This window comes from Euprymna scolopes, chromosome 22 (genome assembly GCF_053919585.1).
Source record: "Euprymna scolopes isolate OS-2025 chromosome 22, ASM5391958v1, whole genome shotgun sequence".
In the NCBI taxonomy this organism is placed as follows: Eukaryota; Metazoa; Mollusca; class Cephalopoda; order Sepiida; family Sepiolidae; genus Euprymna; species Euprymna scolopes.
Window position 1 is genome coordinate 83,332,773 of NC_136503.1, and position 27,872 is coordinate 83,360,644.

The 27,872-nt window shown below is 32.9% G+C and overlaps 1 protein-coding gene across 1 annotated transcript in view; it reads left to right on the forward strand.

Annotated features, from left to right (window-relative positions):
• The window catches only part of LOC145243726 (PAS domain-containing serine/threonine-protein kinase-like), a 112,979-nt gene that overhangs the window by 75,744 nt on the left and 9,363 nt on the right, over window positions 1–27,872 (forward strand). Inside the window, exons 6-13 of the mRNA XM_080106778.1 lie at window positions 3,263–3,403; window positions 14,207–14,341; window positions 18,044–18,167; window positions 19,066–19,235; window positions 21,159–21,300; window positions 21,991–23,194; window positions 25,214–25,557; window positions 27,507–27,664. Coding sequence (XP_079962904.1) covers window positions 3,263–3,403; window positions 14,207–14,341; window positions 18,044–18,167; window positions 19,066–19,235; window positions 21,159–21,300; window positions 21,991–23,194; window positions 25,214–25,557; window positions 27,507–27,664 — 2,418 coding nt within the window. The remainder of the gene's footprint in view (window positions 1–3,262; window positions 3,404–14,206; window positions 14,342–18,043; window positions 18,168–19,065; window positions 19,236–21,158; window positions 21,301–21,990; window positions 23,195–25,213; window positions 25,558–27,506; window positions 27,665–27,872) is intronic.

Consider the following 27,872-nt stretch of genomic DNA (forward strand, 5'->3'; position numbering starts at 1 on the left):
ATCAAATACAATTTTTAAGGTATTAATCGCCACAATTATCTATTTTTTTGATAGATCTTTCACATATCAGTGCATATGAGACTTATAATTAACTAGCATGGATACCCAGCGTTGCCAAGGTCGACATGAAGTTCGGGTTGGCCACACCTGCTATACTAAGAATATTGAGCAGCTTTTCATTATTACATGTCAACTCCATCGTTTCCCTAACAAAAATTTCAAAAATAAAAGAACGAATGAAAACCCGAAAATATAATCTCCCCCCTCACTCCCCTGAAAAAAGAAGTATGTGACAAACTCTCCACCAGATATTTCAACAGAAGGGATATGAAGAGAAGTTATTCTTCGGATATTGAGCACCTTTTTATGACTATATTCCAGTTTAAGCAAATTTCTTTTATGCTACCTCAGTCTAGAAAGATTTATCTTTACGGTCTGTTGCAACGAAAACAAACTGTAAATAATTCAGTTTTAAAAATACCAAAATAGAATTTGTGTTAGAAAATGATGAGTTATGACTTATTGCGTTATTAAAAGAAAAAAAAAAAAAATTAGTTACGATGTCAAAAAATTGTGAAGAAAAAAAAAACTAGTAAAAAAAAAAAAAACGTAAATGAAAGTTTTTTTGTTTTTTTTTTAATAATCGTAGTTGAATTGAATTGTTTATTTATTTTAAAATAAAAATTCACTGGACCACAACATTAATTGTGAAATCACGGAAATTATTTTATTTAAACTAATTCCAAAAAGTTTTTTGTTTTAATATCCGCCGAAAAAGAAAACAACAAAAAAAAGAACACCGTTCGTGCCTAAGGGAACTAACTCAAACCGATTCATAAAAAAATCGATGTCGGTAAAATAAATTAAACATGTTACCAATATAAATGAAATTTAAATAATAAACTTAAATAGAACACTTAAAATAATTCCTTCAATATAAACAATAACTAATACACTGCTATTTAATAAAGTCGATTTTCCTTAATGTAATGTGCAAATGACGCCACCTCTTTAATCTTATATTTTGCAATAATCATAGTATATTTACGAATGAATACTAAGAAAAGCTAATGGATTTTTGTATACTTGTGAATAAACAGACAGGAATACAAATTTATATATATATGTAACCCAACGTGTGTCTCTCTCATCAGATCACCGACTCCCAACGTCGTGTACCATGGATTTTTCGTTCGACTGTTCTTCTGTTGGCCGGATCGCCCTTTTCCCGTTGGTGACTGTCGATGAGAACACACGCAGTTAACAAAGTAGAAATATGAACAAACAAAGGAAAAGCACAAACGCCAATGTTCACATATGAATTGACTGTTGGACTTGTGAGTGTGCGTGTCTTCCCCTGTTCTATCGATGTTACATTTGTCTATCTCTGTTTCACAATCAACTCTAAATGTCACACTGTAGTCGTTATCAACTACCATACGACGTCTAGCGCATCTAGTTGTCAACTGACTGTTCAACTTCCATCCGCTCTTGAGCGCGCATCTCGATCTCAACTGAATGTCCCCTCTACGTTGGTATCACTGGTCGCCCAACCTATCCTGGCTACCGGAAGCTGCCCTTCTGTTTTATCAATAGGTTTCTATTGTCATGGTTGATTGTAGGATATTTCCTCTTTCTTTGTTTTTCTAAGCCATCTCCTATCCCTTTGTCTATTGTAGGATACTTCCGATTTCTTTGTCTATCCCCCCCCCCCCTCTAAGCACGTGGTGGCTCAAATCCACCCCAGGGCCACTTTATAATATCACGTATATAGATAATGGTCTAGGATGGTGAAACACATTTTGATATTTCAAAGAATGGCAAAAGAGAAGCTGAAAAAAAATAAAAATAATTGAAGATAATATTTGTGGTATTAATCTTCACTATTATTTAGTTTTCAATAAATCTTAAAATTTTAATATTTATAAAATTTAGAATGGTGGAAAAATTTTTGATGTTTCAGGAGAAAACTTCCCTTCGAACATTCAATCCGTCTAAAGAAAAGCAGTAAATAGACGTCCTTATTATTAATGTGTGCTGTCCATTCATGAAAGAAGCTAAAATGTTTAAACATGTAGGAATTATTTTTGTGGGATGTCTATTTAATTTAATGTCTATGTAGAACAGTTTTTGCAAGGGATAAGCATTAGTTGTGACTGAATTGAATTTCCGTTCATTGTGATTTTGTTGTTCTTCATTTTTTAGGTAGCTTTAATGCCGTCATATCGAAATCCTGTAATTTTTGGTGCAATATGAATAAAGTTACAATATACTTTGATTGAGAAACTTATCGTTTTTGTTGGACTTGGCTCAGGCCGTGTGATGTCTGTCGGTGAAGGAAGCAGAAACTTTGAACATTATCATATTTAATGTTCATTTTTACAAGCATGTGTTACATGTCTTTAAGAAATTGGTTTATCTCTGGCCTGGTCTTTATTTATCCCTCGTTCACTCAACATCTTTATCACTTCCTCACATCCTTTTACTTGGCATTCCATTGTAAATCGAACTTAACTGTTCTGCATCTACTAACCCAAGAACTTGCGTCTATTCTTTCAACATGGCCATCAGTGTCTTATTCTGCGCACATTTCCTTATACTGTCCACGTTTTTTAGTTATTCTTTGAGGCCATCATAACTCAGCCTGTTTTTAAGACTTGCATTACATATCCATCACATCATTGTATTTCTTTCCATACAACACCTAGTCTCAACTCTCACTAGTGAGGTTTCACTTCCATCACATTGCATACACATTCCAGCTAAACTCTTCCTTGACAGTGGTAAAGTAATCATACTAGCACCAATTTCTCTCTGTGCTCCCATTGCATTTATTAGGTATTTATGCATATTGACCACATGTAACTAGCATACTTGGCCAACCATAGAAGACAGGTTTCACAGAAGATCAGTGGTGTTGGAGAAAAGTATACTATGTAATAAAGTTCCAGTCATGGGCACATTTTTCCTCAAGATCAATGTTGCAAGTATTGTTGGGGAAAAGATTACCACATAATAAAAATCTCAGGACAAACACATTGTTTTATCAAATACAGTGTCACCAGAAAAAAGCATACTATGTAACAAAGTTCCAGTAGCAAGCACACTGTGTCCATCAAGAGATCCTTTTTCTCTCTTTATCTTTGTTTTTATTTTATTCCTTTGATTTATTTGGATTGGTTCAAAAAAATGATTAATGATCTTATGAAGAGATATGTATGTTTTATATTATGTTTTTAATAAACATCTTTTTGTTTTTTAGGTGGATGCTATCGATAAGAATGGACTAGTTTTACCCGTTTCTCTTTGGATGAAGCGTCTTGACTACAACAAAAAATCTCGTTGCCTAGTAGCCATGGAACCGGCACATCGACTTGTATGTTCTATGTTTTTTGACATCAAGGTAAGCTCATCATCATGAACTCTTCTTGCTTCATGCAGTTCTTAGTGATGGGATGATTCCAATATTTTTCTTGTTTCCGATACGCTTCTAAATTCCTGATTCCAATACAATTAATGATTCTGTTGTAAACTCCTAATAGGAGTTTTTTAAAACCTAAGTATTGTAGTTGTCTTTATATATATATATATATATATATATATATATATATATATTAAAAAAAATAAGAATTACAGTTAAGTTTACCAAAATGATCCAAGATGGCAAAACTAAAGTAAATTATCAATATTAAAAAATTAATATTTATAAAGTAATCTCAACCAGATGTAAAAGCTCGATAAAACCAAATAGGAGATGGAGCTTATATTAACTACTCGTTCTTATATATATATATATATATATATATATATATATATATATATTCGCAAACGTAAAAATACACTTGTTGAGAAGTATGAAAATTTTAGTTTTATAGTAACTAGACTACCCATGACCCTTTAGGTCAGTATTTTATTTTAGCTATGGAATTAATGTATGAGCGTGACACTTGTGACGTAAAGAAAATAGTTATTTGTGACATAACAGAAACATTTCTATGAAAGTATATTAAAATGAAAAAAGAATATAGATAGATTTCTATGAGTCGTTCTGTTTATAATTATTTTTGAAAAAAAAAAAAAAAATTTACAGCCATTGAATTATAAGTGATTTGCCATACTTATAGGTAAATGTGCACTGAACAGATACCATACTACTTAAAGTTAACTTCAAATTTTAATATATCTTTTAATTTAAACGTGAAAAAAAAAACAATTAGGACGCTGAAAACGTACACAGTAAAAAAATGTTTTATTATCGCGTTGATTATTTATTTGTAACACAAATTTTAAAAAAAACATTTTTGGGGTTATTTATTTAAGAAAATGTGTGAATGTTTTCTAAGAAAGGTCAAATTCTGCAAAAGTAGCGATTTCTGTTTATTTGTTTACGCTATTATGGGTTTTATGTTCATGTACACATGCGCAACCGGAAGTGGGTTACAACACCTGTTACAAGGTCATTTGAGCTTTCTAATTATATAGATTTAAATGCAATTAAATGTTTATCAATTTACCATTAGTACCATAGAATAGTATAATAGAGAATTAAGTTTTAAACAATTAAAAGAATCGTTTTTGGCATCAGAAAATATGCACACATTTCCAATTACAACGCCCTCAAAAGTTCTGATCATTACTATTTCCGGTTCCGATTAATCGTCCAAACATTGATATATCATCGATTGTAGTTTATATATATTTGTATATTTTGGCAGCAAGTTATTATTCAAGCATGTCTGATTGAACACAACTGAATTCTTTCTTTCCCCGATTTTGTTGGATAACTTTTCAATTCGCCGAGCAGTCTTTTTTATTTCAGCTGGCATTATGGCGCCCAGCAGTAGTAGTATATATATACACTAACCCTAACTCATTATCGTTTTGCAAAAGTTGTTACTTTAAATACTTGGAAGATTGATTTTAAAAAAATTTTTAAATTACATTTCATTTCTAATTTTGTAAACGCATAACACAAATCTTTCTCATTTATTCATATAAAAAAAACATTAACATTTTGGTAATTTCGATATAAATTTCTTTATATTTTGAATGTTGACCATAAAGGAAAGAAGAAATCAATTTGCCTCTTCACTTTCAATTTAGAAGTAGACTGCAAATCAACGATTTCTTTCTACCAATTTGTTAAATTCCCTTTCCTGCTTTCTGTGCTCGTAACATCACAGCCAGGATACATGACTTTCTTTATTGGAAAATTCCATGGCTCTTGTTTAAAATTCTCTTATATTAAAAAAAATAATAGATAAACAAAAATAAGATATGTATGATGTACATATCCACAATTAAACAAAAATTTCATATTCCAAAAATCATGTAAATTGATCAAGTAGTTTTATTTTTAAATAAAACAAATTTTATGAATAACTTAAAAATGACCATGTTGTGCGTCATTTTACAAATATTTAAAGAAACAAAAAAACAAAAGGAGATAACTCAACATAATTCAAACTTGCATATTTATGTTCCTATTTACAATGCCTCCCCACGGGACAGAGTTAGACACCAGGGTCGTTTTTTAACGTGGAGAAAAGGAACAAAAATAAAAATTGTCTCAGTCGTGAAGGATTTCTCCTCCACTGACAAAGAACAAGAAATTGAAATGCAGCATCTGAAGAACAGATGGTGTTTATTTGCTCCCCCACTGAGCAAATTAGGCACAAGGCCGTTTTTAATGTGAGGTAAAAACCAGCTCCCCTAAAAGTAGGCAAAAAGGGGGCACTCTGGTTACCAAAAATAATAATTGTCCCAGTATAGAGGGTTTCCCCTCCATTGACTGGTACAAATTATCTTAAGTGCAGCATCTGAAGAACAGATACTACACTTTGATCTTGTCCCGAAGGCCAAGTTGAATATTTATGTTAATTACCTACAAATTTCTGTTAATCATCATAAAGTGATTTTCTACTTGATCAATTTACGTAATTTTTTAAATGATTTTTTTTTTGTCATAGGTAGGTATATCATAGATTTCTTTTTCATAGGTAGGTATATCATGAATTTCTTTTTTCTTTTTGTTTTTTTAATATGGGGCGATTCCAGATATGAACAAATTCCACTTTACACTTAAGTTTTTAACCCTATGTGGAAATTTTCCATACTAATCTTATTTTTATGCACTTGTCTGTAATATTTCTGCAAATTATACAGATAAATACTTGAAGATGGTAGTATTATTTAAAGTATAAAACCTGGTACCAAAATGAATAAATTTAACATTTAATGTCTCAAAAAAGGGTTGATACGCTATCAAATTAAACAATTAACAAACTGTGCTGCATGAAGACAATATTAATGCTGCTCCGGTAAGAAAAGATGATGGGTATAACAATCTGTAAAGAATGCAGTAACGCTGGTTGATGTGCATCTTGCTGGTCAGTAGAGGTTGGTATGCATCTCGCTGAATTTTGTTGACATTTTGCACAAACATTAGTCATGGTGAAACTAAATTTTTCACTTGTGGAGGAGAACCTAGCATGGTCAGCTTGTTTAAACAAAATACAGTTGAAAAATTAGTGTGAAAACATTTTTTGCTTACCTACTCATTTGTGAATTATATTAAAAAATGTCAACCCTTTAAAGTTTATGTAAATACTGAGGTGATACTTATATCAAACCTAGAAACTATGTAACTAGGATCCACAATTAGAGATCGTAATCGGATATGTAAAGACCAAAATTATTACTAAATAATAAATATTAGTAAGGAATTTTAGTTAAATCCAATAAGTTAATAAGCACTTATTATTAGGGAGCAGCTTACAATTGTTGATTTATTTACATACAATCAAACCATCAGTTACTTGCATGTCTGTTTAATAGCTAAACTAGTATCTCTTGTTAATGGTTTAATTTGTTTTATTTGCATTCTTCTCTTCTTTTTTTTTTTTTTTTCCAAATTAGGATGAAATATAAAGTTTCCACCATTTTAGATTTGAGATCACATTATCCAGTGGATCATTTTTCTTAATATTGCTATGAATTCCTTTGACGCTGACAATTTTCTAAAATGTCAAAACCTTTTCAATAAAATAAACTGTTTGTGCAATATTGTCTTCATTTAATAATTGATGAAATTTAATTCCTACTTCAGTTTGATTGCAAAAATAATTTTAAATGGGGAACTTTTTGTCTCAATAGGTTTTGGGTGACCTGCCACGTCAGTTTTGATAATTTCACAAACTTGGCTTTTCATGTTTATTAAAACATCTTTTACAACTTCCTATTTTGTTAATATCAGTCTGTTCACACCTAATCACCTATAAAAAAAAAAGTGACCACAGCGAAGGCCGCTGCGAAGGTGGGTCTCTCTCTACCGTGCTAGAAAGCTACTTACGCCTGAAAGTATCCTGTACCTCTATAAGGTCACCATTCGCCCATGTATGGAGTATTGTTGTCACATTGGGCTGGTGCATCTGATACTAGTCTCTCTTCTGGATAGGGTTCAAAAGAGTCACCAACCTGATAGGTCTTGAACTGTCTAAGCTTTAGCATCTATCCCATCGACGAAATTTTGCTTCCCTCTGCCTGTTCTACAATTTTAATGGTGAATCCTTTGACGAACTACAAGCACTTGTACCCCCTCAACATAAATACCTCTGACAAACCTGACAAGCAGCTAAATCCCACCCCTACACAGTAGAGATGCTTAAGTGTAAGAAAGCCTTCTACTCCAATAATTTTTTCCCCAGAATTGTTAGACTTTGGAACTCCCTTCCGAGATTCTGCTTTCCCAACTGTACTGACATGCAGAAGTTCAAGTGCAATGTGAACAGACATCTTTCTACTCCTCTCCCTTCATAATGTCCCTGTAACTTATGCCCCTGATAGTAGCCCCCTACTTCAAAGTGGCACTGTGCTTTGTTTGGAGTGAAAATTGAAAAAAATAAAATAACATGCTCCCATGCTTGACAACAATCGCATATGTTGTCGTCTTCTTTTCATCTTATTTTCTGATTGTGTGGTCGTCTCATACACTGCTGATTGCTGAGGGAATGCGCAGTGGCTCACAAATATAAAAATGCAAAAGAAACAAAAAAGACTCCAACACCTGAAACACAAACTTCGACACATTCTCTAAATATCAGTTGGGCCTTTGGTGTGTATATGACACCATTGTGGAAAATAATCCTCTACACACTAACATTTGGATCTTAATCATTAGTCTAGACCTATTTTTATCAGTTAATGTTAGCTCATCTCCCTATCTGCTCTGAACACACAACCTGCCTTTAACTGTCCCAAACTGTCGCAAAGCTTACTGCTACTCCTAGTCTGTAAACTAACTCTAAATATATCGACCACTATGTCCAATCTTTTGGTCCAAGTTACTGCCACACCTTGATTAACAATTCTATTTCAGTTGCTTTTGTGTGCAACTTCATCCCTATTGTCTTTCTATTAACCTTACTTTCTATACGTTTGTGTTCTGCTGATCAACTGTTTTTTTTTTGTTTTTTTTTTTTTTTTTACTTTCTAACACTTTTGTTGGGGGGGGGGTCAAAGGAAAATCAGTTTAATTTTGTCTTTTTTTTTAATTTTTTTTTTATTGATGTTTCACCCCAAACAAGGAACAGGGCCAATTATTTGTAAGGTGTATTTGGGACCAGATTTGCAGGGATATACTATTTATGGAGTTGGGCAGCAAGATGTCTGTTCACATTACATTTGAATTTCTGCATGTCAGTAAAGTCAGGGAAGCAGGGCCAGGGAGAGAATTTCAAAGTTCAGCAGTCTGAGGGAAAAAGCTATTTGAGTAGACAAATAATGATGTTGGTTAAAGCAGCCATTTTGTTTATGTTACTGACTAAACAAAGATGGTTGCTTGGCTCAGAATTAGTATCTGTGTGAATTTTAAAGGCTTATAATTTCTTTTTAAATCCAAAATTTTTTTTTAATGCAAATGGGTCAGGAAGAAGTAAAACAAATTATATAATTGTTTTTTAATTTTTGAAATAAATATTGGTGAATATTATTTGGATTATTCAGACTATTTTCTCACCTTCAGTGTTCTTCATGCCATGTTTCATGGTGTAGTGGATAAAATACTTGGTAAAATTTAGTTGTAAGTTACTTTTTTGGAGGTTGTGGGCGACGCCCAAAATACACTTACGAATTATTTAGGACTTCTACCCAGTTATGGGGGACGAAACGAGAGCATGGTATCCCTGTGGATTAAATAAATGGTTCCGTTCAAAATTCTGTGTAGATTCCCAGAGTTTGACAAAAAGATTCTCAAGTTAGGCCGGAAAATTTCCGATTTTGACACGATACACCTGAAGAATGTTAGATTACACTGACTAAAACATTCCCGATGAGAAAAACAGTCTGAATAATCCGAATAATACATAATTTTAGACTAATTTCTCAACTTGTATAAAGTAGACAATCAACCTTGAGATTGTATCGTGATAAAAGCACTGATCTCCATCACCTCATCCAGAAGGGCGTCTCGGCTTATAAAAATCTTGCCTTAACTAAGCAAATTACTTCAAAAGAAAATCCATTTAGTTATAATAATGACCGAGCGATAGGCTAGATGGAAAGTAAATTTCTGAACGCTGTCCTATACATAAAATAGACGCTAAAGCAATGATAGTAATTTTCTTCAAATCAGTTTATGTTGGTAATTATTACCTTCTTTATTTTAGCATTATTTCAGCCATTTTTAATGTTTATTTTCTTTTTTTTTGTGTTACTATACAACATAAACAAACTGCACACAGAGGAGAGTGTTGTAGTTTGTTTGAAGCATTTTGTGCTTGTGCTATCAAGAAAATGAATGTTAAATAAAAACACGTATTTGGTTGTCATGTTGAAATTAGTAAAATTTACAAAAGTAGAAAAATAATAAAAAATAAAATTTATCGAATAATGCACTTTTAACGGTTTAGTCTATTTTGTATGACAAACTAATTTATTTCCATTATTTTTTCACTTTCACTATTTCAAATGGAGGATGGATAATAACAATGTTTTTTTGTAATTTTGGAAATTAGTAATTTTGACATGAAATGTAATTACATACTTAAAATGCCTATTTTGTAGATATCCAATTATACTTTACAATTTGTTACCGTGTCAAAATTATACAACAATTGTCAATATTTAATCTTTAGCAAAGTTCAGTTTGGTTCATACTTTTCCCTCCAATAATATGAGTTTGTAATTAAGCACAATAGAACTGTTATGGTTTCAATTAAACCTCTATTTGCTTATTTTCCCACAAGGGCAGAGTTAGACACGAGGTCATTTTTTTAATGTTGGGAAAATCCAACTTCCCATACTTCCAGATTAGGCTGTCTGAAGATACTGGTTTCCTGAACTAAAATGCATCAAACATTGATATTGATTTTTTTTTTTTTTTTTTTTTTAAACTAAATCATGCAAAGTAAAAAACAAAACAATTTTCCTCTATCAAATAACCAACCGAACCAAACACCATGAATAAATATTTGAAGATATACGAGGGGTGTGCAATAAGTAATACTCCTGACCCACTTCCCATAGCAGTAGAGCAACGAAACTTGGCACAGTTATTAGTCTTTCTCTACATAGGAACCACCCAGAGTTATGCATTTCTCCCATTGTTTGATGCAGCTCTGGAGACCGTTTTTGCAGAACACTCCAACCACGACGTGACTTCAGAAATCAAGGCTGCATCATCTTGGAAACTCTTTTCTTTCAAAAACAACTTCATGGCTGGGAAGAGGTGAAAGTCAGAGAATGCAAGGTCAGGAGAGTAGGGAGGATGGGGGAGGATTTCATAACCACACGCCCCGTGCTTCTGATCTGGCAACATGCGAGTTGTGGACCGAAGCGTTGTCCTGCAGGAGGAGGGTACCTTTACTGATCTTGCCCCGCCTCTTGATTTTGATAGCTTCCCTTAATTTCCTGAAAAGTGAAGCATAATAGGCTCTTGTAATTGTGGTACCTTTTGCCAGGAAATCTGTCATCACTACTCCGTCCTGGTCCCAGAAGACTGTAAGCATGACCTTGCCAACGGAAGGCTGCACCCTTGCCTTTGGAGGTGGTGAGTCCAAGTGCTTCCATTGCATTGACTGGGCTTTGGTCTCTGGATCATAGTGATGAACCCAGGTTTCATCTTGTGTAATCAGTCTTTTGAAAAACTTTGACTCATCTTCTTGGCACATCTCCAAATTCATCCTCAAGCACTCGACACGTTTTCGCTTCTGGACTGGTGTGAACAACCTTGGAATCCATCTGGCAAACACCTTATGCATATGCAAATGATAGTTTCCACAAACCCTGTACTAATCTTGACATCTTGGGCTATTTGGCGAATAGTAATGCGCCAATCTTCCAAAATGGAAGCCTCAACTTAACGGACAGGTGCCTCATCAATGGCAGAAGGGGGGGGGACCAGGTCTGGGAGCTGTTTCCACAGACTTCCGGCCATGTTTGAATTCACAATGCCAGCGTTTTACAAGGTCATATGATGGGGCATTATCACCATAAGTTTCTTTCATTTCATCAAAAGTCTCTTGTGGTGTGCATCCTTTCAAATACAAAAACTGGATCACTGCTCGACATTCAACAGACTCCATTTCACACCTGACTCGGTTCAAACACCTGTAAAACAAACCGCAATTATTTCAGAGCTGTAATTTGCCACATAACCTGTAGAGATATAAATCATTGCACATGCAAAATTTCAGCTAGATCAGACAACTGGAAGTGGGTCAGGGTCATTACTTATTGCATGCTCCTCGTAAAGAACTTGAAGCATAAAACCTTTTTCTAAAATTATTGAATTTATCATTAATTAACCTGAAAAGAGTGGATACATTATAAAACAAAACAATCAAACCAAACACTATGAATAAATATTTGAAGGTATAACGAACTTGAAACTTAATGAAAATAACTGGATTCGGCATTAAGTAACCCCGAAAGGGTTTATATGGCATAAAATAACCAAACCCGATTGGAACAAATTTAAATCACCTGACTGACTGAAGAGAGAAAAGATGAAACAGATATTACACTTTGCTCCTAGATGTCAACTGCACACACTAGACGATCATGTTATGACTTTCTTTCCCACGTCTCTTGATTTTCATTTCTTTCTTTCATTTCTTAAACAAATTTTTGTTTGGTAATATTTTTATTATTTGGAATTAGATCTATAAGTGATGAGAGGAGGGGGGTCTGTAAGTTACCTGGTTATTAATTACAGGTAGAAGCGTTTATCACTAGTTTTTCTTTCTTTTCCTTTTTTTTGTCTCTCCATTTCTAATTAAGCTGTCAATCAATTTACTTGCATAAGTCAGTTTTTCTTTTTCCTTTTTTTTTCTTTGTTTTTTACCCCCCCCCCCTCTCTTCCGCACTTGGTGGTGGTGGTTGTTGTTGCTGCTGGGACTATTCTGCTGAAATGTCATAACTAACAGCCCTCCCTACATCCATTCTATCCCCTTCCTCCCAGCCACCCTCTCTCATTCCTGGTATTCCCCACCTTCCTCTCTACTATTCCTGTATTCCTCTCTCCGCTCTTCTCTCTTCCACATCCTCCTGCTCTCCACTCCACCCTCTACACACTTTTATTACTGCTGCATCACTTGGAGTGTATGGTGAAATTACCACTGCATTTAATTGCTTTAAAATTTAATCTTATTTACAAAAAGGTGAGGAGTTCACCTCTGTTGTTGCAAGGAATTGGGGGGGGGGGTCGCTTTCATTGTAATCTGAAAATAACTCAATCTCAAGATGCAACAACTCACAACAGTTGGATCAGGAAAAAAACATTTGTCAAATCCCTCTTTTCAGATCAGCAAATTTTACTGCAAAATTAAATAGTGTGTTTTGCAATATAAGGATACAAATTATTTTGCTCTTAAATATGGACAAACAATAAAATAATTTAGGTGTCTTTATTTTGCTGATCGATCCATATTTAAAATAGTTTTTTTTTTTTTTTAAATTTTTAATGAAAAGAAGTGAATAATAAATAACAGTAAAAAGATTGAATAATAATTTATTTTCATTATTTTTCCAATCAGTGGAGTGTGACATGGCCGTTACAAATAAAGGAAATAAATAAAAATCTGGGTTGATTTTTTTTTTTTTTTTCTTTTTTTTTTTTTTTTTTTTACCGTTACTTACCGTCTTGACACAACTTAAAAAGTCTCTTGCTGCCACATGTCCATCTAGCTGGATTGCGTTTCTCCTTCCTCAGATCGCATGCCAGCCACAGCAGCCCCTTCTCGTCTTCGACTTTACACGTCCATTTTCTTCGACATGCATTTTGCTTCTCCCCACTACATGGTGCATATTTTCCTTTTTCTGGCGTGCACTTCTAAATCTGCCGGTCCTGGATATGACCTTAAACTATATCCAGTGGTTGGGGAGTGTGGAGCGAGCCACCCTTTAATTACCATTGCTCCCAGGTCCACTCTGACCCGGAGTGGTAGTACTTGTTAGGGTCCCAACTATGGGTTAAATAGAAACCGACTTGAATACAACAAATATATTCTATTAAAAAAATTTTTTTCAAAATCTTTTGATTCGGCATTAAATAACCCCAAAAGGGTTGATATGCCGTAAAACAACCAACCAATCCTAATCTGCATATGTACTTTTTTCGGCTGCCACTGCTGCTAATCTCTTTGCAAGCTGGCCATCCTTTGCTGCTGCTATTTTCCCATGCATTCGTATGGACTCATGTTACAGAAGTAAGTTTAGGGAGCTTTTGCCATTACTAAAATGCAAATTATTAGATCAGATTTCATATCGTCCATACGTCACACTTCATACACACACCTAATAGACTCTTTTCTTGGTCAACATATCTGCTCTTTAGTAACGACAAGTTCCTTGCATTCATATTTAGTTTAGTGTCCATTTTACATGCTGGCATGTGTTGGACGACTCTAAAATATTGACTTCCAAACTAACCTTTATCCACTTTTCTCTGAACTTCATTTTTAGCACTTCCTCCGATGTTTTCCTTGGCCCTGTTACCCCAATTGAATAATTGAAAAAATAATTTTATGATTCGTTTATTTTAAAGAATCTTTTTAAATGTAAATTAATATAATGAAAAAATTACAAATAAATAATTTAGTTAAAACTCTCAAAATAAAGTAAAAAAAAAAAAAAAATGAATTAAATAAATTCAACGTTTTATCTTGTTTTATGCTTAATCTTCCGTTTCTCTCCTTTTTCTTTCCAGGGCATAATTTTGAGTTGTGAAGAGAAACTGTCTCATCTTTATGGTTTCGACGATCCTGAAGATGTTGTTGGCTTACACATCAATCAACTTATTCCAGGCTTTCGTCTGCCCAACTCCTCTTACCGAATAAGCAAAGTAAGACTGTTTTATTCATGTTTATCGAAAATGAGATTTATCAGTTTATCTTTAGAATTTTTTTTATTTTTTAAAATTTTTTTTCATTGAAAAGAACCTTTTTAGCTGCAAAAAGAGTGTACCTTATTTTCAGGAGATTAAAATAATTTCTTTTTTTCACATTTTTTCTTCGTTCTTTTTTTCTTCGTTCTTTTTTTCTTCGTTCTTTTTTTCTTCGTTCTTTTTTTCTTCGTTCTTTTTTTCTTCGTTCTTTTTTTCTTCGTTCTTTTTTTCTTCGTTCTTTTTTTCTTCGTTCTTTTTTTCTTCGTTCTTTTTTTTTTCGTTCATTTTTTTCTTCGTTTTTTTTTTCTTCGTTTTTTTTTTCTTTGTTCTTTTTTTTTCTTTGTTCTTTTTTTTTTCTTTGTTCTTTTTTTTTCTTTGTTCTTTTTTTTTCTTTGTTCTTTTTTTTTCTTTGTTCTTTTTTTTTCTTTGTTCTTTTTTTTTCTTTGTTCTTTTTTTTCTTCGTTCTTTTTTTTCTTCGTTCTTTTTTTTTCTTCGTTCTTTTTTTTTCTTCGTTCTTTTTTTTTCTTCGTTCTTTTTTTTTCTTCGTTCTTTTTTTTTCTTCGTTCTTTTTTTTCCTTCGTTCTTTTTTTTTTCTTTGTTCATTTTTTTTTCTCCATACATGTTTTTTTCTCCATACATGTTTTTTTAATTTTTTTTTTCATAAATTTTACATTTTCCCATTCATTCATAGACTACACTGGTCAACACAATATTTTTGGCAGGCAAAGTAAGACTGGTTTCTGGGGTTTTCAAGGGCGCTGAATTCGAATCTGACATTAGTTTTTTCAAATTGGCTCTAGTTTTTGAGATATCACAGGGGGTCGTTTGTCTGAAATCACCCATTCGCGACCATAGCTAAACGTACAAAAAACGGCTAAATAGTGCATAAATGTCAGATATTGATTTTTATGATAATCTTAAACCACAAAGACAGTGTAAAATCTCAATCTAACAAGTTAAGTTAGATATAACATCATTTCATTTATCCTATAACTGAACACTTTTCATAGATTTCGAGGATATACAAAAAATTTGCTGAATTTTAATTCTCCAAGTGAAAAAAAACATTTACATAATCAGTTATATATCATAAATTAATGCAAAGCATTATACACTAGATTCTTAGTTACAATGAACACACAAAACAATATTTTATTCACAAAACTAAAATTGACGTTTATACGATTTTCGCTTATGAGCAACTTTTGGGCAGTCTCTCAAAAGGTTCCAGCAGTAGTCTGCCATCATGTGCTCATCCCATTTGCCTTGATACCTCTTTTCCATTGTTTTGATGACTTGATGGAATCTCTCTCCCTGCTCCTCACTGTAATCACCAAGATTACCAGGAAATCTGTCGAGGTGGCTAACCAAGAAATGAACTTTAATGCTCATATTTGCCCCTAGTTTTCCGTATGCAGTAAGCATCTTACGGACCAATTGCTTGTAATTGTCAGCTTTGTGATTTCCTAAAAAGTTTGTCAATACATCTGTGAAGGACACCCAAGCATTTAACTCAACCGTGTTCATATGATTAGTGAAGTCAGAATCCCTCATGAGCGTTCGAATCTGAGGTCCATCGAAGATGCCACCTTTAGCTTTTTCGATGGAAAGACCTGGAAATTGCCTGCATATGTACTTGAAGCAATCCCCATCCTTGTTCAACGCCTTAAACTGCTTCATGAGCCCTAGTTTTATGTGCAATGGAGGAAAGATGATTCTATCCCTGGGTACCAAAGGCTCATTGATGACGTTGGCTGTGCCGACTTCGAGACTTTCTCGTTCTGGCCAGTTCTCCCTTCTCCAGTGCTGGATTCTTGCTCTGCTATCCCACAAACAAAGAAAGCAGGGATACTTTGTGTACCCACTTTGCTGACCAAGCAGAAAATTCACCATTTTCAAGTCCACACAAATCAGCCATTTATGAGTGTTGTAATTCAGCTTTTCAAGAACAAATTTGATAGCATCATACTCTTCTTTCATCTTGGTAGAATGGCCAATTGGTACAGGAGCAAACTTATTGCCATTGTGCAAAAGTAAAATTTTTAGACTTGCTTTCGAGCTATGAAGAGACGCCAATCTTCTGGGTCATATGATGAGATCCCCATGCAGTTAAGAAGTGCAGAAACGTCATTACAAAAGACCAGGTCGTCTTCTTTAGAAAAGAAACGAAGCAAGCTGCCTTCCCTTGTCCTATAGTATGTTACTTTTGTGCCAGAATCAATAATGTTTTTCTCTTGGAGTCGTGATGCAAGAACTTCAGACTGCTCCTTCGACAAACAAAGGTCTCGCACTAGGTCATTAAGTTCAGATTGATTGAAAAGCTGAGGGCCATTTGAGGGTTCTTCATAGTCACTACAGCTATCATCACTTGATATTGAAAGATCAGCTGGAATCTCTTCGGTTTCATCGATTTCAGGCAAACTGGTGAAAACAGACACAGGTAGATCCTCAGAGTGCGCAACAGGACGGATAGCAGAATCCAGGCTCGGATACTGCCAATTTGCTTTCTTGTGCTTGTTAAACCCCGTCATGTCATTGAGACAGAAGTAGCAGTCATCAAAATGATTGTTGGGCTCTCTCCACACCATTGGTACAGCAAAGTTCAACTTCAGCTTACCGTTGGTCCAACCGCGGAGACTTTCTACACAGGTTTTGCACACCATATGTGGGGGCCAAGACTTGTCTTGGTCACCAAGTATCATATCGAAGTATGCTTTGTACGCCCTCTTGACAAAGTCTGTAATATCCCTCTTTTGCTGTGCCATCATATACTGTCCACAGATGTAACAAAAGACATCCGGTTCATATCTGCAACATCTTCTAGAACTCATTTTCAACTGTGGAATTAAAAAGAAAATTCTTAATTACTGTTTAATTTATACTGCAACTATATTTATGGAACATGTTATTAAGTAATTACAGTATATAATAATATAAAAATTCTCCCTATATAAATAATTATATAAAAATTCTCCCTGAAATACTTCAATATATACATAATCATTATAATGATTCAATAATATCAGAAAATTATTATTTACTGCTTCTATATTGAAGTATTTCAGGGAGAATTTTAGCAGTTTAGGCTTATTTGGGGCTATCGGTATCTTCTAAACTAGAGCCAATATGGCAAAACCAATGTTATATTCGTAATCAGCGACCTTCAAAACCCCAGAAAACACTCCTAGATGGTCTGCCAAAGAAAAAAAATAAAAATTTGTTGACCAGTGCTATTTTTCATCATGACATCCGTAAGTGTATATAAAATACAATGAAAAATATGGTGTTCAAATGAACTCCATTCAATTCACAGTAAAAACACCTGTCTAAAATGCTTAGAAATTTGTATTTATTGTTTAAAAATTATTTTCTTTATAAAAATTAAGCTACTTAAACAATTTGAATTTTTAATATATTTTTGTTTTGTCACTGGTACATACTTTGTACAGAAGCAAACTATCCTTCCCTCTTAGATTTTTCTTTATAAAAATTAAACTACCTAATCAATTTACATGATTTTTCAAATATTATATTTTCGTTTTATCAGATATGTACACCGTACAAATTTTTCTTTATTTTTGCTTCTTAATATAGGGGGGATTTTGGACAAGAATAAAAAATTGTTTTTCTTAAATCAAATTTTGAATGTTTTGTTTTCAGAATGTGAAGAAGCAACGAGCAACCGGACGATCGTTGGATGGGTCTGTCTTCCCGTTAAGTGTTCATGTTCAGTCAGTTGCTATGTCGTCATCTTGCGAAGATGAAGAAGGAGGAACACATAAGAGTAAGTGACTATCAGAGATAGTCTGATAAAAAAAATAAGATCACTGTTGCATTGTGGGAAGGGAATTGATTTTAGTTTGTCTTTAAAGTACAAATAGTTTGATGCAGGGATACAAGTGGTGCCGGTCTGACGCACAACCTAAAAGTTCTAAAACCTCTGACATAAGGAGAGCAAGATTAAATAATAGGTTCCGTTTGAAATTCTGTACAGATCTGCGAGTTTGACAGAAAGATTTCCAAGTTCAGCGAGAATTCTTAATGAAGATTTCAACAATTGATTTTAGCAAAAAAAAGTTTTTCATGTAAAGAAACAATAAAACAATTTTTTTTTTTAATGTTTAAAAGAAGAATGAAACTGAAATAACTTGAAGAAAATAAATTCAACTCAATGTAACAGAAACATGTCAGGTTCCTAAGAGTTTTCTTTTTCTGTATCCGCAAACTGTCATGTAAATAAAATGCTTTGTTTATATTTTACGTACGGCTTCTTTTTTTTTTTTTTTTTTTTTTTTACATCTGCACACGCCCGAATTAATATAAAAATTCTTTTAGTTTCCATTCCAAAAAAAAAATTTTGTAAATAAAAATCACTTATTTAAAAATATTCATTAAAATAAAATGTGTACACTTTTTTTTTTTATAAATTGTGATAAAAAGAAACAAATGCTTAAAAAATACCAAAAGAAAAAACTGGTGAAAATCAAATGCTCAATTGTTGAAAAAAAATCTAAAAATAAGTTATCTCTCTTTGCCAGCCTAAAGTAAAAAAAAAAAAAAAAAGGGGAGGGGGCTGAGAAACGTGTTTGAAGTAAGTCAGTCACCTTGGAGACTGAATTTAAAAATTGATTTTAAAAATTTTCTTGAAGATGTTTTCATCTATTTTATTATCTTGTTTTCAGGTTGCTGTCGTAAACTTAGCAAATCAGAAGAAATGTACGAAGCAATTGTCTGCGTCTTTTCCAGTATTACAGGCCTGATCACATTTTTCCCTGATGGGACCATCCACAGTGTCAACCATCATTTTGCTCTCATGCTTTTTGGTTATTCCAGTGTGGAGCTGGTTGGAAAGGTAAAGCACAGAGATGTTAATTTTTTTTTAGTTTTTAGCAGAATTCTGCATTTTTGGAATTCAGAAAAAGTGGATTTTTTTTTTTCCTGAAATCGCTCCAGAAAAGGCATGAGCCACTTGATATAAGGAGCTAGAAAAAAAAAAAAAAAAAAACGCTTCAAGGTTAAAAATTAGCCAATGATAAATGTTAGACTGATAGGTTTTAACTCAGAAAATAGTAAATCATTTCCTCTTGTCAGAAATATCGCTCATAGAATACAAGGACTAAAGGACAACGTAAGAGAGCAAGGTTTCCAAAAGTAAACTCGAATTTCATTTTCTCCTGGTCAGTCCTTTCTGCATGAATTTTGGCTTAATTTTTTTTTTTTTTTTTTTTTTCCTCTCTCTCGTTCTTCGTTTTATCTCACTTCCCTTTCCCTTCATTCTGGATTATTAATTTTGCCATATTTCAAACAATTTAAGATGGGGTAGCAGAGGTAGAAGACTTTTCAAAATTGTAACTTGCTGAAAAAAATTTGGTGGTGGAATTGTGAAATTTATGGTGCACTCCCTACATCTTCATCCATCCTATTTCTAGGTGAGTGGAGAATCCATCAGAATTTTTCCCAGTGGCCACTCACATCCCAGCAAATACCACCACTTCTCTTTTCCTCTAAATCCTCAAGCATCCATACACTTCTGACCTCCATCCACTCTAGATAATGGGTGAGAATAACACTATGAATTAAATAACTTTTTAAATAGATTATTTACTCCTAGTCCTGGGCACAGCACTAATCTGTTTCATTCACTCTTGCTATCAAGCTTTTCAGATTTTTGGCCATTTGGCTACTACTCTATCTGTCACAGAGCAATATAGTGAATAAATGACAAAAAACTGTTCCAAAGTTTACGATGTTGCCCATCTTAGAATTTATTCCTTTAATTCAGTTGACATTTACAGTTCTTGACAGTATCTGTTTCATAGCGCAAAATCAATCAGTGAATCTATTTTGCCTTTAACTCATCAGAAGAAATAACAATGATCAATTCGTCAAAAGGGAAATAAAATGCGTTTTGACATGAATAAAATCCGAAAATTGAAAGAAGTTGTAAATACCTTGTTTCCATTACATTATTTTGAATTTTAGAAACTGAATTAAAGGAATAAATTATAAGATGGTCAACATCATGAACTTTGGACTGTGGTCTTTGTAATTTATTCATTGTGTATATATATATATGTGTATATATATGTGTGTGTATATAAAATGTAATAATTTTTATAAATAGATTAATTTCAAGACTAGAGGATTTTGAGTCATTTAATTTATGTAATTTGATAGTAAACATAAGCATCCTTATTAAGACACACACACACACACACACACACACACACATATATATATATGTGTGTGTGTGTGTGTGTAAATGAATATATGTATGTTTGCCAGTATCACATCCCCACTGTCAATCTTTCTCTGCCTATTCTACCTTTTCGTCTACCTACCCTATTTGTCATTTTAAAATAATTTCTGGTGCTTGTTTGGAATTCACATTGTATTAAAAAAAAATAATGAAAAATCTGTATCATGTAATGTACCCATGACTGAAAGAAAATATATTCTAAAAAATAAATTCAAGTAATTTTTTTTTTTAAGCAAATTTAAGTTTTTTTTATTATGCCTCCATGTTAAAAATGACTTCTTAAAATCTTGCAAGTTTAAATTACTTGGAGTTATTCCCCTTGTTTTGAAACTGATGCTACAAAATCATTGCAGTTCATTTGGCCACAAAATTTAATTTTCTCATTTAAAAAATAAACTACTTGATCAATTTACGTCATTTTTTGGTGTATAATTTTTTTTTCCATCAAGAGTATGTACATCATATATTTTAATAACTTTGTACAAGCATCTAATTTTATTTTCTTTCCAATTATAGAATGTGAGTCTGCTCATCCCAGAATTTTATTCAATCATTTCAACAAATGTTCCTGACAAAGTGACACTAATTAGTCCTGTGAATTCTAGCATGACTCGCTCATCAATCGGAGAAATGTTTTCTAACAAAATGAAAAAGAAAGGTAATTACAAATATGATTCAATTTTTTTCCTAATATATATTTTTATGAGTGAAAATATTTCAACTGTTTGAATGCATCGAGATTTAAAAATTGATAATTTAGACCAGTCAAAATGCAGAATTTTTTTTCTTTTTTAAACAAACACATTATTTAAATTCTAATTTTTAACCCTTCATCAGGAAAATACTAGTAGTATGTTGGTCTCGACAGAGAGGGATCGAACCTAGTAATTCACTCCTGTTTGTTTGCATTTTTCTCAGTAACCACAATTTTGGATTTAAAAAAAAAACAAAAAAAAAAACATTAGTCATGGTGAAAGTAAATTTTGCCAGAATAGATTTTCCAGGATAACTCTGATTATGTCGATTTTGACAAAACTTTGAATATATGGTCAATATTTGGGTTTAATTGGTCTAAAAGTTTTGAAGATACTTGTAATTGGTTTTGGTTCTTGCACCAAAGTCTTTTTTTCTTCTTTTTTTTAATGTTCAAATCACTATTATGTATTGGGTACAATATAATAAGCAATAGAGAATTTACTTTATAATAATAAATATGAAATCTGCATAAATTAAAATATCATTTAAGTATATTTATAATATATAATGCGGGGCAGCGTGCTAGTGTGTGTGTGTGTGTGTGTGTGTGTGTGTGTGTTTTAATAAAGAAAAGAATTGTTTTCTCTTCCAGGTGCAAAACTTCATTGTCCAGACTTAACGGCTGCTGAGAAACGAAGATTCAGTGACATAACATTTGATCATCGCTTGGCTGCAAAAGAAAGACAAAGCCGTTTATCAAAAGGCCTGAAACCAAAAGATTCTTCAACTCCATACAGAATGTCGGGCCGTTTAAAACTGAACGAAATCAGTGATAATTCCTTTGAAGATCTGAGGATGCCGTTTGAACATTCACCACGCGAATCAATACCCTACAATCCTCAGTGTGGCGATATAGAATCTAGTTCGGGTGATGAATTTCAGCAATCTTCTGTATCACTTACAAAGGATTCTGTTCCTCACATAGATAATGGTTTCAATTCTAAAACAGAACTCGGCAAAGATTCAAAGACTTCTAGTGAATCTGAAACCAAAGTCAAACATGAAAGAACCGCAGAGAACCAAGATTTACCTTTGTCTTGTGCTGCTGTGAATTTGTCAAGTGAAAAGCCAAATACAACTGAGAAAGATTTGCCTGCTGAAATATCGCGGTCGAGTAAAATCACTTGTCCGTCTGCTGAAGATTCTGAGAATAAAGAAAATTTTGTAAAGAATCTAATATCGAAATCACCGATGACAGATGATAGCGTTTCATCTTCTGCCAGATTATCGTCCCTAAAAAACTCCAAAGATGATAATACTTCATCTGAAGAGATGGTCAAACTCGAGCCAGAACTGGCTTTGATCGATGCAAAGATGGAGGCATTGTGTGTCGATTGTGAATCTTCATTAACTGGTTATAGTTCTGCAGATACAGAAGACGAAGACAACGAATCTAGCAAAGCAAGCACTTCTGATTGCAGTCCGGCTCGTCTTCCCACCGCTAAACGTGTTGCTAATGTACTTCCTCCAAAGGGTCTGTGTTTAAGAGAGGAAAACTCTTCCACTGACAGCTCTTTGCCAAATGTCTCCCATGCAGAAAATGAAAGCCTTACCCAAGATTGTGATGAGGCTTCTGTTTCTTGGAAATACACAAAGATATCTTCTCCAAGGAAACGGTTTTCTGAAAAGAGCAAAGTCGAAAGAATGATTGCTTCCCCAGAAACTTTAGATTCTGATGAAGACAGTTTTGAATTTTTTGAACGAGAAATCGAAAAAGAGTACCAGAACAAAGAATCACTGCCCGGTGGTCATTCATTGGATTTGGACAGTGATGAGGATGGAATTAATTTTCAAAGGTTAGTTTTCATTTATTTTTATTTTCGGTTTTTTCTTTTATCAAAGCTGAAAATGCAGTATTTTTATTCCAAACAAGGCATAGAATTTGCACAAACTTGAATTTTGACTTTTGCCTTGAAAAGGTTTTATATCTATTTCCTTGAAAATATGGAAAATGTCTTTTTTAATTGTATTTTTTATATCCATTAAAAAAAATTATCAGAATAGTAATAATAAAATAAATAAAAATAATAAAATCAAAATAAATACTATTAAATTATATTTAAGTACTAATAAAAATACTATTAAAATATTTTTTAAATACTGAAAGTAAAATCGAAATACATTGTTCTGAAATTGCATCATATTATTGTGGAGTTACGTTCCTTTATCACAAAACTTGGTTTTAGTTTTGAATTATGAATTTTCGGTATTGTGGATACAAAAGTTATGTCCCTTTATCATGAAACTACTTTATCAAGTAGTTTTGTTATACAGGGACTTGACTCTTATCCACAATATCGGGAATTTAAAAGTACAGTGTAAACCAATCTACAATGGAGAAAATAACAATATTTAAGCCCACTTGGTTGGCCGAATATAAGTGGTTCATATGTAAATATGATTGTCAACAGGCATATTGTTTTGTAGGTAAAGACATTTGTTTTGAGCAAAAGTGAAAGAATCTTGGAATCGCATGTGGTTGGCATTAAACACAAAACAAACAGGAATCAGCACTCAAGTTGACATTTTACAATTTTGTTCCAAAACTATCAACTTCAAGTGACAAACCTAAATCAATGTGTAAAATTTCAGCCCTGCCACAAACTGGAACTTTAGATACAAGCTATAAATCGAACTGTTTTGGATATCGCTTCAAAGAATGACACGCTTGAAGCAGAGATTTTGTGGACATTGAAAACTGTAAGTGACCAAGCATCATATCGGTCAAACAAACATGTTGGAAATGTATTTCGACTAATGTTCCCTGACAATTGCTAATAAGATTGCAAAAAAGTGTCGAAAAAAAAAAAATGAGACTGTAGTGGCACAGAGGATCATCTGTGATCAGATCAAGGCAGCAGGAGGGGGGGGGGTCAGATCATGATAACGAATTCTCTCATTGTTTCAAGCTTCATGGCTAAACAAAGGTATGACTTGTACCTAGAAAAACAAAGGGAAGAGACTGATAGACAAAAACTCAAGAGAAAGGCAGACTTTGAGCAGATAGAAAAAAACAAATAAGAAAATGAGAATAGAAAATTGTCATTAATTTCATCAGCAGATGCCCTTGCTCTGAAAGCAGAGAATTGTGAAAATTTGAATCTGCTGACAGTTAAATGCCTTTAGAAAATTATACTCTGAAACAAAAACTGAACTGGCTAAGCTCAAAGAAATTCTTCAAACTAAACTTTTTTTTAAATTCTTAAGACTTTTGGGGGATGTAACATCGATAGTATCACATACTCATATTTCACCCCCCCCCCCCAAACACTGATCAATTATAAATCATTGTACACTGAGAAATATCTCTAGAAAAAAAATGGAGTGATAGATTTTCAGTCTAAACTGACTTTAGGATCAATCAGTGGTTCACAAGTATAAAAATAAAACATAACACAAACTCCAACACATTTTGCAAATATCAGTTGCACTTTGGGGCTTGTGTGTGACACCATTAACCCTCTACATGCTAAGGTTTACAGCTAGAGTCTTCTGCTAAGGTTGTGTTCATCAGTTGTATGCTAGCTCATTTCCATCTGCTCCAAGCAACCACCTGTGTTCAGCTGTAAACTGTCCTCAACTGTCACAAACCCAAAACTTTTTGTAAACTGTTGCAATATTCGTTACCGCTCCTAAAACTAACTCTAAAATATATTGTTGTTACTGCCACACCTTGATAAACAATTTATTTTAACTTTTTGTTCTGTGGATAAAATTATTTCTTTTTTTTTAATATTTTTTTGTGCTTTTTTGTTACTAACACATCGATCACAAATTTTTATGATAATCATCTTTTCTTTCTTTTTTTTTCCTAGCAAGAAACATTCTTCTGTAACAAATTCATCAAATAATGCCAAACGCAAGAATAAACCAAATGCTTTTCCAAAAAAGATCAATGTTACTCCTGAAACTGAACAAGCTCCTGAAATCGAAAATAAACTCCAACAATCGTCGGGTTTGGGAGAAAAGAAAGCTGCTGAAAATTACCACAAAGCGGCTCTTCGGAACAGTCTTTTACAGAGACATAACAGAAGCATGGACAGCAATGGTGTAACAGAATTGGAAGATTTGTGTGTCCAAGAAAATCTTAGTCCTTTGGATGAAAATGTTGATGGTCATTTTGCTGGTGTTTGTCAGCACAAAGATGCTTCCCTCATCAGTGAGTCATTCTTCATTTCTTGCGGAGTTTTATACATCTTTACTCTTAAAGTGCTTTCTTGGTTATAGTCAGCAAATGTACTTCCTAACTTCCGGTGTAGCACTACGAGAAGCAGTGACAAGGAAATCAGCTCCTTCACTTTTATTATTCTTCAGTATTTCTATTGTGAAGCGATTTATTGAAATAAAATAGAAGAAAAAGGACATTATTGAAAAGTATACAATAAAAATTAACAAGATTATATCAAAATAACAGAATTAGTCTTTATTTGCACTTTTAATAACAAAATTTGTAAAAATTAAAGTTTTTATTTTATTCATAATTTTATAAGAAATATGTTTATGAAATTATAAAAACTAGCAAGACCTGTGGACTCTTTTATATGTAATATATTGATGTTGGCATTCTGTGGATGTTCAGCAGAAATGGAGATGCCCTGATGTTATTGTAGTTCTTTTGTTAAAACCGCAAAAGTATTTATCTAAGCTAGCAAGGATACCTGACATAGCCCGGTTGTAAAATACGCTTAAGTATGATATTTTAATTTATGCAGATTTTGTATACATTTTTATCGTCCATTTTCTATCAATTCCTATATTATAAAGTTGATTTCAAAAATATAAACATATATTCATGACTTGGGTTCATCAGCTTGAATCGAAATCAAAACTTATGAAGGAAAAAAAAAAAATGAGTTGCTTCAGCTATAACCGAAACCAAAACTTGTGAAGAATTCTTGGTAAAATTATTTATAAAAAAAATAGATGACTCGAGTGCCATCAGCTATAATCGAAACAGAAACCAAAACTTATGAAGAATTATTGGTAAAATTATTTATTACAAGAAATAGAAAGTCATAAAAACAAGTTACTCTGAAGAAAAAAGATGTCTGCATGACACACAAAATAACACACATGCTACTGTATTAAAATATAAGTTTTTTTTGGGGGGTTTTTTAATTTAATATAAAATATATAATATATTTAATAATATTTATATAATAAATATGTTAAAGTATAAAAATGAAATTATTGAAATCAAAATAACAAATGAAATTATTGAAATCAAAATAACGATTTCAAACATCACAAAAAAATAATTATTTGATACATAATATTCACAAAATAGTTGGTTTTGATTCTCTGCCGACATAGGAATTCTTGCAGATGACTCTTGAAAAAAAAAACTTATTTTTATCTGTATAATTTTGTTAATTTTTATTGTATACTTTTCAATAATGTCCTTTTCTTATATTTTATTCTAATAAATCGCTTCACAATAGAAATACTGAAGAATAATAAAAGGGAAGGAACTGATTTGCATTTCATCACTTTTGGTGGCGTTATGCCGAAGTTAGAAAGTACATTAGCTGTCTATGATCGCTTTTTTTTTTCTTTCTTTTTGTAATATGGTTTTATTTATCGAATTTAGTTATCAATCATCATATTCCAACAAACCAAGCTTCAAAGAAATCCCACCTCCAGTGTTCAATCTCCTGAGTTCCAAACATGTTAACTAATATGCAAGCCCTTCAAGGATCCAATAAAGAAAAGGATTACAATGCTGGTTGATATGTCTACCATTAAACTGATTAAGTGGCTGACCAGAAACTGGTGTTTTTATTGTGCCACCATCTCCAGGATGTAGGGTTGAAAAATTTTTTTAATCCTTTAAAGAAGAAGCATGAGCAATGTACCATTTTTGATCCCCTGACAAAGGAGGGATTGACGTACTAATTCACTACTGTTCGTTTGTTTGCACTTTTCTTAATAACCACACTTTGGATTTTTTTTTTTTTAAATTTTGCACAAACATTAGTCATCGTGAGGAGGAATTTTTCACTGCTGAAGGGGGACCCTGCATGCTCAGCTTTTTCTTTTTTTTACATGTTGCTTAATAGTAATTGCTTGTTTTTTTTTTTTTTTTTTTTTTTTTTTTTAATTTCACAGGTATAAATTTCAGTGTAAATCCGATGCATTTAGAAACTGGAGAGTTGATGTTCTGTCTATGGGTTAGTCAGGATTTGAATCAAAGTAGTCTCACTAGTTTCACCCTGGATATCCCCAGTAGTTCTAATGATGATTCGATGGGCATTTCAGACTCACAGGTAAGTTTTTTCCTAACTATGAATGCATGACCATGTATTCCAAACCATTCCATCTATGAAATAAAAAAGACACCCTTCCCTCCAAAAAAACTCAATGTTTCATCTTGGTGTTTCCTTTATTGCATAGATGGTATGGTTTAGAATGCATACCTGGATATATGTCTCCAAAACAATTCTTGTTACTTTCTGGACATTTTTTTTTTTTTTT